General features: G+C 41.4%; 1 protein-coding gene across 1 annotated transcript in view; it reads right to left on the bottom strand.

The window, feature by feature from the left end:
• The window catches only part of igdcc3 (immunoglobulin superfamily, DCC subclass, member 3), a 70,627-nt gene extending 60,635 nt beyond the window's left edge, over window positions 1-9,992 (bottom strand). The window contains exons 1-2 of the mRNA XM_052063101.1: window positions 9,685-9,992; window positions 3,799-4,104 (exon numbers count right to left, since the gene is read on the bottom strand). Coding sequence (XP_051919061.1) covers window positions 3,799-4,104; window positions 9,685-9,754 — 376 coding nt within the window. The 5' untranslated portion in view covers window positions 9,755-9,992. The remainder of the gene's footprint in view (window positions 1-3,798; window positions 4,105-9,684) is intronic.
• Between the last annotated feature and the right edge of the window lie 1,649 nt (window positions 9,993-11,641).

Below are 11,641 nucleotides of genomic sequence, written 5' to 3' on the forward strand. Positions count from 1 at the left end.
TTGAAATGATGAAAAGCTTTCAGAGTCAAGGCTAATGTGAAAGGTCCTCGAATTTGCGGCGAAAGTTAGCGAGAGGCCGGCAAGAGAAAGTGACCATCAAAGAGATAACATTTCAGGCCAAAAATGTTTCCTGAGCTGGATGGCGATTGAGAGGGGCAATGGGGAGTCCGTCCTGCACAAGCCCCTGACTGTGAGCTCACACAAATGGCTGTCAAGCTAATAAAAAGTAAAATTTATGGAGGGAGGCCGTGTGGAGAGTAAGACGGACGTTTTATCCACCGGGAGGGCCATAAAGAGGCTTCACACAAGCCATTGCGTCGCAGTGGTACAAGTCTGAGCTCTGTTGTAGGAGGGAGTGTAACACAGCAAATTACCTCAGAACCACAAAAAGAACATCAGCATTCACAAAGACTTTGAAGAGGAAAAGAAACAAACACTCGTTAGCGATCTTTGTCTGAGAATCGCTTATTCAAACTCTTCATTCGAAAAGATTAAACCCGGTATAAAAGACCTGGACTAACCCGGTATGACAGAGGAGCTACTGAGTTTGGCACAGAACTTCCACAAATGCTCCTTAAGTTCGCGACTCAAATAAAAATGATCCAGTAAATGTTTAGCTGGATCACAATTCTTGGCCAAAGTCAGAATACAAAACCATGCGCTCTGTTAAGTCTAAGTGGAGCCAGAGAATTCTGCATCCTCTGACTTGCAACTATAGCCTACCTACACTATAACTTTTTCACAGATTGCAAGGACATTCACAAGTCTCAGAAAAAAATCTGTATTTCATTATTTTCAGACAGCCTTGGTTGCCAACGAATGTCTTTGAACATCATTAGTATGGCTGCGCTCTTCTCAACTTATGAGTGGTGGGTCTGTCAGAGGTCTTGATGGGAGAACATGTCTAAATGAAGTGCTCAAGTCTTGGCGCCTATAATAAGAACCTACTTGCCAATGGGAGACATGGTCTGATTGGAACGCATACCTTTTCTTGCCGTAATCAAGGTATGAAATCTACCTACAGTTTCACCTCTACAGGGGTGTCTCAAATTTAAAAAATGTTAAGACTTGAACCCTTTCAGGGACAACTTATCATGCTATCAGGTTCCAGGATGCATGAAAGGGTTAAATATAATTTGGTGATGGAAGGGGCTGCAATTCTCCTTTGTGGATGGATGGATGGATGGATAACTGCAGTAATGCAACACGAAAAAGGTCAGGAGAAAGCCTCAAAGCAAAGCACAGAGAGAATGAATTGAACACACCACCATCTACAATTTAAGGACATTATGAAAACAATTCAAAGACGAAACTTTTATTGTCCTCAAACAAAGCAAAATGCATGTAAAGCAGCAAATAGATGGCCATGATTGTTTTGGAGGTATGACTTGTGCCAATCACTTGTCACAATCACTTGTTTTGCTTTATAGTCGGCACGTTTGGCCCGGTGTTGAAGAACATGAAATGGACGACCAAATGCGCAACGCAAACATAGCATTCGTCATTTTCAGACTTCTGAGACTTCAAGTCATTGTATAGTTCCTTTGGTATTTTGTAGGCTGTTGGTGGAAGAGGGAAACCAGGAAAACGTCTAAAGCAGGGATGCTCAAGTCTAGTCCTCAAGACCCCCTATTCAGCCTGCTTTAGATGTATCCCTCTTCCAGCACACCCGACTCAAATGATCAGCTCCTCAGCAAGCTCTGAGAAGCCTGATATCCAAGGCCAGCCATAAGCCTGGATTAAAAAAAAATTAATGGGTTACATTTGGAAGGGCATCTGGCGCAATACCGTTGCCAAGCAAATCATGCGAGTGACTCGCTGTGGCAAGCCATGATGGGACAAGATGAAATTTGCAACAAACAAGTCTTAGACGCCTTCAAAGGTTGGACATGTTTTCCGATGTTCGGGAGGACCTTGACCAGGGTGATGTCCACACTAAGATCCCTATCTCACCGAATATAAAAGCCTGTTTGGTTACAACAGCACAGCAGTGTGCTGCTTACACGAATCAGTAGGATTCTCTGAGGCTTTGTCCATCTCTTTGGTCGAGGACATATTAAAAAAGTGTGTTCAGAGTCTCTCAGCCCAGCAATGCATGGAAGAATGCAGTGCCCCTAAATCTGCTGTACGTTCTCAGCATGAATGCACCGGAAGGGGTCATATATCGAAACCTGGACCTCATAGTTGTCAAAGTCACAAAGCATGTTGTATGAGCATTTTAAATAAAGAGATGTCAAGATTTTTGGGTTCTAACTGCCAGTGAGTGTGCTACATGGCTGCTTCAAGAGGGCTTGTCACTACTGAATTCTAAGGCCGAAAGGAGCAGCGTCAGATAACTCATTATGCCCATATTCAAGTATTTGAATCGGGTGTGCTGGAAGAGGGAAACTTCTCAAACAAGCGGGGCTATGGCTCTCGAGGACCGGAGTGGCCAACCCCCACATTAGAGCAAGCCTTGGCTGGTTGAAGACGTGGTGACTGAGTCATCCTCTTGAAGCCCCAGGCATTCTCTTCAATTCACGTGTGCTGAGGTTTGGTTCCATTAAATTCACAAGTCGTCAAATTCTTTACCAATTTTGACACGGGCTAGGCTGTTCGAAACATCAGACATGCACTTATGATGCCACACTACTAGAAAATTGGATCATCTGGGCTTTCATAACATTTATTAATCAAAGAACAAATGCTATTGTTACTGAAAAATATCACCAAAAACACAACAGCAACCCAACAGCAATGAACTTGATCTTATATTAAATATTTGTTTTGTTTTTCTTGCTATCACATTGTTGAACATTATGGAATCAATTGAAAGATAATTACGAGTTCTGAAAACAGATACTCAAACATTTAATTTTGTTTTGATGAAGCTCAAAATTGCAGTAGAGGCTGATCTTCTATTTTGGCTTCATATTTTTATATCTGGCTCAATGGAAGTAGCACCTCACCGTCTCTGACGGTCCTCACACGTCACTGATTTAGGAATGTCTGGCGAGCGTCTTTTCAACTGTTTGCAACTATTTGCTACATTCAACAAACCCAGAAAAAAAACATCGGCCAGGTCCTTGTCGGTTCATTGTCCTTGTCCTATTTGTGGTTCCTGTTTGCTGTGAGTCCTATTTACCCCAAGTCTCCTCAGTTTATTCCTGGTCTTGGTTTGTTATTTTGTAACTTATTTTTTGAAAATGTAAATTTAGTTTCGTTTTGATTATTCCAAAGTATCTTCTTTGCTTTTCATTTTCTTATTATTTTATTTGAAAGCACGCTCGCCTCCCCGCCTCCTTTGGGTCCTAATCCATAACACCCCTTGACACAGTAACATGACAACAAACAAACAGTGCATTTATTGTGTTTTACTAATGCTATTATTAATTTTGCTATTATTATTATGATTATTATTATTATTAGTAGTAGTAGTAGTAGTATCAACAATCATCTAATGAAATTTGTGACATGTGATGATGCAGTGGTGGGACATACTGTTCAAATATAAAAGTTTGTGTCAATGAAACAAAATCAGTTATGGCTTTAACTGTCTCTGTTCCAAGTACAAGTTTCCACTCAGTTGAAAGTAGACATCGCTGGCATCAGATAGCACAAAATTTGACCTATTTTGTGCTTACATGACAACACACAAAACTAAAATCTTGAAAGGGTTATGATGGTGCATGTTCCATCTCTCAGTCTACATTCCATTTCCATGTTTTGTTTTGATTTGTGTAAATGCTGAAGAGCGGAGAGGAATGCCCCTTGGTTTGCAATTCCCTGCAGTGCAAGGCAACAAAACATGAGACTTACTGGCTGCTTGGACGCGCGCCTTGCGGCTCACCACCAGCCCAAAAGAATTCTGGGCCATGCACTCATAGTCCCCTTCATCCGACGTTTTGTCCGATTTGGTCTTGAGGAAGTGGCCAATGAGGAGAGAGCCATTGATGAAGATGGTGTGAAACTGGTCTTGAGTTAAAAGCAGGCTGTTGTGCCTCCATTGTGTTGTGATAGGGGGGATACCATCCACCTGGCAATGGAGCATGAGGGGCTGCTCTTGAACTGCGATGATGTCACTCGGCTCCAGGGTGAAGGAGAGCTCTGCATCGCACGACACACCTGGACGAACACAAGCAAAGATCACAGTGCACCCTGTTCAATTTCCTGAACAAAAAGAGGCAGGAACCACAGATTAGTATAGCACACGGTAAGCGGGTAGATCCTACGGATACTTTTTGAATGATAGTTCATTTTACGAATTCCTGACTTCCTTTACAACCCACTCCAAACAAACTAAGGACTCTGCCTTGGATGTGTGACTCCGATCTCATCAGCTTGTGTCCGATGATGATATCTGCATGATCATATGCTTTGATCATCCATACTGACTTACAACACAATTACTGCAACAGTTGTGGCCCCAAGTAATCATCTCCATATCAACCTTTGCATGCAAACAAAGTATGCCCCATGTGGCATATCTGTTATGATGGCTCGCCATGCACCTCATGAATGAAACGCGTTAAGTGTGCGACATTACCTCCAGGCAGAAGGGAATGCACATTATCTAGAATGAATACAGACCGCATGTGTAGTCATGTACACCCATTCTCAAAGCTATTGTCTGCCTTCACTGTGTACTAAAAGAAATGACTGATGATGACCACCTATTCATTCAGGGATCTTGCATTTTCTTGTCCATAAAAACAGACCACATCCGTGAAATGTGTTTGTACTTTGGGATTTCCTTCATAATAATATGAGGTGCTCCAATGTCCCAGAATTGTGGAATCTGTGGGATGCAGAAATAGAGGACGTAAACAGCCTAACCTGACTCGGTCCTGTAAAAGAAGAGCTTAGTAGGCTCCTTTGCTCTCAAGTTTCAGTTGCTGATGGAGTAAGCATTACCAGTCTCTACCCCAAGGCCCAGGAATCTAGTGGCAGCCGAGGGGAAGAGTAAAGGGCCACAGAGGGGGTGGGGTTGAGGGCAAAGGGGTCAATACAGAGAACCTTCATCCATGAAATTTCAGCTGAGAAATGCTTCAGATTTTGGTCCGGAGAAGGAATTGGCTGAGCACGGCGATCACATCAAGACTTAAATGCAAAGAATAACTTCTTCCTTCTCTTTCGCCATTCTTTTTTTCCCTCTCTCTCTTAACACTTTAATTAAAAGGGCAATGGGACCTGAGGGACATCGATGCTGCCATTTGTGAGAAGCAAGGGGGCACGAGTAATAATATTTAACCCTTAGCTGGCAGATGCTGATTCTTGCTTCCAAATGACGCAACAGACAGAGAAGTGCATCCCCCACCCCCGTAAATGTTTTTCAGAGAGGAAGCAGCCAACGGTACCAACCTTATGTTAACATCCTGTAGCCCAACCAACAAGTAGTGACACGTCATGCAAACCAGGGGTCACTAAAATGGTTCCCATGGGTAAAGGTTGCCCCCAAGGATGACATGCCACTTTTTGAGGATCTCACGCGTTGCCGCACGCACACGTACGCACACAAACGCATGCACGGGCACACACGCAGACATGCCATGATGAGCAACAGCCATAACGGCTCCTAAGATGAACAAAACAGTAAAATAAAGTAGATACAAGAGTTTGTGAGTTTGCAAAAAGAAAATCACTGCCTTTCTTCATGGGAGACCTGACGCGCAGGCATGGGACACACTTCTACAGCGTGTTAAATGCAAGAACATCACTATTGTAGCTCACGTGTACTGTTTTAAAATGCTTCTCCTGGTGCTCCCGATTCTCATTCTTTGCCATCGGTGGATTACAGAAACAAACTTGGAATGAGAATAATATTTCTTTTAAGTCATATCGCAAGAGCACTTATTGCAAGCTGCAACTGCAGACTGCTGACCGCTGACAACGTCCGGTGATGAAGATCGCCTGCCACCCGAGGTTAAAGGTGACTTGTTTTTTTAAAATGTCATTTTATTTTTATAATACTTTTTTTGTGACAGTGAGACTGATAGGATGTATCGGGTGGAGTGTGCACTAACACAAAAAATATCTAATAATAACCCTTTCCTGCACACTGTAAACTGATCACATGATAAGCTGTCCACTGTAGTAACTGCTGTCCCTGGAAGGGTTAATAACATGCACGAAGACACATAAATCCTTGTTTTTTTTTCTCCATTTCTCTCTACACTCCTCGCGATCGGCTTGGGACCGGTCCACGAGCTACCGGTCGATCCCGATCCACTGGTTGGGCATCCCTGGTGTAAGTACAGTAATAAATCATCAGGGGTAGCTCATGTACACAGAAGGAAGGAAATGAAACTAATGTAATTTTGGGGGGATCTAATCACATTATGGGCAGCGTGGGACTCCATTTAATGACGTTGTGTTGCATTGACATTCTGCCATTTTAATGGTAAGAAACGTTTTTGTAACAGATGTATTTTAAGGGGATAAACGGCTGTATATTACATGGGTGTGTTGGCATGTCACAAAGACGAAGTGGTCACGGTGGCTATTTTTCACCACTCAAATTACATTCATGTACCAACGACAGCACAAATCTCAGGCGAGTTGTTTCATTTGATCTCTGCTGTATGTTTGCAGGATGGTAAGCAGTGAAATCTGGTGATTGATTGCAAATGGATGAAAATATTGACTCTCGATGTCGGTCAACATTTGAACATTCCGCTGGACCATACCACCGATATAAGTTTTTCCTCCAATGCTAAATCATTGCATATAATTGCTGTGAAAAATCCATCCATTATCCAAATCGCTTATCCTCACGAGGGCCACAGGCTTACCACAGGGTTACACCCTGAATCGGTTGGCAGCCAAAATCATTCAGTTTAATAAATGGACAGTTATTTCCAATGAATGAATATTTCTACTTTTTAATAACAACAGATAACAAAATGTAATGTAAGAACTGTGCATGAAATTGATCACCATTCACATCGATTAGCACTCAATAGATAGCTATCAGTTTCAAAAACGTTTGTGGCTCCCGAATAACAAAGTACATAAATGTTGATGGACAAACTGACGACGCTAAAACTGAATTTGTTTATTTGCTTTAAAAAAAATGTCATCTGAACGTGCATTAATAAACATGGGTGCAGAAGTTGGCAGTTCACTAAAAATAAATAAAACAAATAATAAGATGACAGTTTCGTTTGATGGCCATCATTATACAAAATTGACTTGTTAATGACCGTGGCATGTTGCCAGCAGGTACCGGCTATTGCAACCCTGAGCTCTGACAGAGAGCAAGGCAACAGGCAGTGTGAAAAGGTCAGAGGAAATTATTTCGAACACAACCGTGAGTCATCAACAGACACAGGATGTAATGAAGTTATCATCAATAAGTCCAGGTGATTGGTGAAGGCAGAACATTGAGCTATGTAAAAAGGAGACAAGCACATGCCTGCAGAACTGAAGGTTGGCAGACCTAACTGTATTTGCATCTTGGGAGAAGCATTCTACTGCATCTTCCATGAAAATAGGTGAGACACTTGTATTTTGGGATTACAGAGTAAGACCAAAGACAAGTGGTGGTTAAACGTGCCTCTCCTGGTGCCTTCTAATTGGCAGAGTCATGAGACTGGCTGGCAAAAACATTTTCTGCAACCATTTACGCAACGACAGGCACGAAACCTGACAGAACAAGACAGTAGCGGACCCGAGCACCACTGACAGCAACACGTCATGTCAGAACACAAAACAAAATATTTTTTTCTCATGATGCCATCATGGGTCGAATCACATGATAACCTAAATTAAGATGAGTTATTATTATAAGCTCTTGTCCATGAGTCACAATGTCCGTTTGAGTGAATGTACCAAAATGTCCGCAGACACACTGTCTTTGTGTACCTGTAAGTCTTCCCAGAAGAGGGGAATCTGTTCAAATTGCACACAGAAAACAAACTCCTTATGGTTGTTTCCCACATTTTCATTTTTTGCTGGTGTAACAATGGCGTAAAGATGTTCTAATTCTTTTGTCAATGTAATGTACAGTCCGTAAATGGATCAACAACGTCTACTTTAAGAGTTGACAGAAGCTATTCTGTGCTACTAAATGACATAAACAGCGACTGCGAACTGAGCCCCCACAGAACAATTTCTTTCACATCCGGTCAACAAAAACAAAGTGCAAATAGTGCAGATAGCTCCCAAGATTATGTTTTGTGATTTAGAAATCAATACCATTCCATTCTGGCTACCTACCGTATATACTTACAACTGTACAGTTTGAAGTACTCTGACATGCGGTGACGTGTAATTGGAGAGTAAAGTTGACTTGAAATTGCTAAGTAAGACTCCATGTGTTGTCTTGTAAAATTAGCCTGCTTAATATTATACACTTTCATCCTAAGCCCCCCCCCCCCCCCCCCCACACCAGATCATCTGGTAAGTGTTGCTAAAACTTAAACTATGACACCGACATATTTAAAGTGTTCATACACTGAAGATGTCTCTGTTGGATTTACATTAAAAAAAGTATGGATACTGGTAGCTCGCATTTAAATCATGTTTCAACAACATGACTTTTGTGCAAAACGAAACCATAGTCATGTTGGGGAAACACGATGTTAAAGTCTGCAACTAATATCCATACAATTTTTATGTGAATCCAACACTGTTTTTTCCCCCACAGTTCAGTAGTAAGGTTTTGGTGGTCTTGTCATGATGTTACCTAAATGAGCTCTAGCAGTGCCAACCACAGATATAATATACTCAGGTTATCATTTTATTGCTTCTTCGCAACTCTATTGAAATATCCTCACAAGTTCCATCATCAAAACGAAATCTATTTTCAAAGACAGAGAAGCACAGCTTTAGTTATTTAACATATTGCCTACATTTGAATGAAACAAAACCTGAACTGTGACTCTGATGTTTCCCAATTCCCTGACAAAGCAGGTTATGAATTGATGATTCCAGCCAGGGTGTCGTGGCTCCTTGTGTGACATATCTTCACTATCCCCCTGTGAGTTTGGGGGCCCTCACATTAAGCAGAAATTGTCTGTCACAGTGAACAAAAGCCACACAAAAAGGCAATTCGATCAGGAGGAGCGAGACAGTCTTGACATTTAATATGTACAAATAATTCCCTCAGCAGGATCATTGCCATTTGGACCGGACCAATAATGACTCATCAAATTTCTTATCATTATCATTACACAATGTAATGAGTTTGCTGCCGCTTTTCCTTTGAGAGCTCAATTTGTAATATTGCCAGTGAGTGGCGAATAATTACTTGGAAACAGTTGATACAGCCACGGATACTATAATGTGGGGAAAATACGTTTCACTTATATAAACTAACACTGTGCTTTGTGGAACTTTCTCACGTCAAAACAACCGAAAAACTTTGCCTCACAACGCTGCACGTGGTTGATGTGCAACTATGCGCACCAGCAACCAGCGGAAAGGTCTCTGCACAAATGAGAAAAGTTGAATTTATGCTACATTGCGAGGCACTGGTTGCATATTCTACACTAGATGCCGCCCTGATCCAGCCTTCCCACAGTCCACACTGCTGCTGCACTTTGTCTGCAAAGTGCCATCCACGGCTAAAGCACAGACTGCGGCCAGAGTCCAAGTTCACCATCGCACTCATCCAAATATGAGTCAATTAATCCGCAGAGGAGCTGATTAGACGTTATTCAAGTAACCGCACACCGCAATGATGACGAGATTGATGCCACTTACCCATGCAAGCATTTAGCAGGATACCCAAAAAACATTGAACAAGGCGGCAGCGCCTCTTGGATGATGCCATTTAAAACGTCAGTTAATCCAGCACTTGCACAACCCGAAGTTAATCGATGAGGTGAAGAAATCTTCGGCTACATGTTCCGACCTACGGACCTACTGTTCGGTGGCACACCGGGGTCGAATAAGCGTTCGTCATTCCAACCATCTATCAGTAATCTGTCAGCATCCCTCGCCTCCTCTCTTCTTCATTCACTCTACTGGAACCGATCCTGCATGCTCTCTTTCTCTCTCTCTCTCTCTCTCTCTCTCTCTCTCTCTCTCTCTCTCTCTCTCTCTCTCTCTCTCTCTCTCTCTCTCCTTGTCTCCCCCAAAAAACACACACACGCAACAACACACAGTCAATGTATGTGTACTCATGGAACAAAAGAGTCGAGTACACTTAGAAACGGTTTGTAAATGCCGACAAATAATTATTTTTTAGATACAATGCGAACAAAATACAATGATTCGGTAAAATTTCATACATAGTAACGGTTATTATAAATACTATCACTTCAGACTCTTATTTCCGAATAAAATCGTCACGATAATTTGGCTATTCGGCTGACATTGACACCACATCATTATTATTTTATGAATAACAAAATATATTCCATTGTTTCCCTTTGGAAACCAAAAACATACACGCAATTTAGCTTAACAAAAAGAACCGAGTGGGAGCTTGAAGGATTTTAAAAGGTAATAAAAGGCAAAATATTAACTGTAGATGTGGGTGAGTTTTGCTTAAAGCTAAATGGATCAGCGTGAGTGAACCTCACATAAACAAGGAACTCTCCCAGTCGTTGGGAACAAAGCAGCGCCCTTTAAACAATACTGCACTGCCCTCTCGCGGAAAGAAAGCTATGCAAATACTGTACTGCTTTTTTAAAAAGGTTGTTCAGTAGGTCTACTGAAATACAGTACAGTATTGAGTTTTGATTGGCATTTTCAGAGATATACTGTATAAAGTAAAGAACCGTAATTATTTTTTTGTTGTGCTTTGCAGTATTTTGAATTACAGCGCTTCCAGTAAGACGTGTTTCTCATATTTCTGTTACGTCACCTATACGGACGGCTCCCGAGAATAGGGAGCGCGGTGATCGGTTAGCACGTTCACCTCACAATGCAGAGGTGCGGGGTTGGATTCTAGGCGCCGACCTTTCTGTGTGGAGTTTGCATGTTCTCCTCGTGCCTGGGCGGGGTTCATCCTGATACTCTGGTTAATAGGAACGCTCTTAAATTGCCCCAAGGTGCGATTGTGAGAGCTCATGGGTTTTCGTCTATGTGTGGCCTGTGATTGGCTGGCTAGCAGTTCAAGGTGTACCCCGCCTGCTGCTATTCACATTTCAAAAAACTCTCAAGATTTTAAGAATCAGAATCAGAATCAGAATCAGAATCATCTTTATTGGCCAAGTATGTAGAACAATACTACAACAACAACAAACTGAAACTTTGTGAAATCAGTTAGGTATAAAATCAATATCAGACAGAATATATTGCAGAAATTTTTATTATTTATTTATTTATTTGTTTATTTATTTATTTATTACCAATTGTCTTGGGCATACTGTAGTAACTCAGAAATTCTTCTTTCGAACGATGAGATTTTGTAAACACCCTGTGACTGTGGAAATGATGGTGCATTTGGTTTAATCTGAAAATTTTACCTGAAAGTCAAATATCACGAACCTTTCTTGAGTGATATACATTTTTTGAGGTTGATATTAAATATTCAATAAAAAGAATGTTTGCCACAATTTTGCCATTTTGCAATGTAATTTTAGATACTTGCAAATACTTGTAATTATTTATTTCCCTTGCTTCGCGTTTCACTACTTCATTGAAAGAATACAATGACATTTTTCTTCATCTTTGGAACTTCTTAAAACTCTATTTGAAACATCTCTAAACT

Source organism: Hippocampus zosterae, chromosome 4 (genome assembly GCF_025434085.1).
Source record: "Hippocampus zosterae strain Florida chromosome 4, ASM2543408v3, whole genome shotgun sequence".
Taxonomy (NCBI): Eukaryota; Metazoa; Chordata; class Actinopteri; order Syngnathiformes; family Syngnathidae; genus Hippocampus; species Hippocampus zosterae.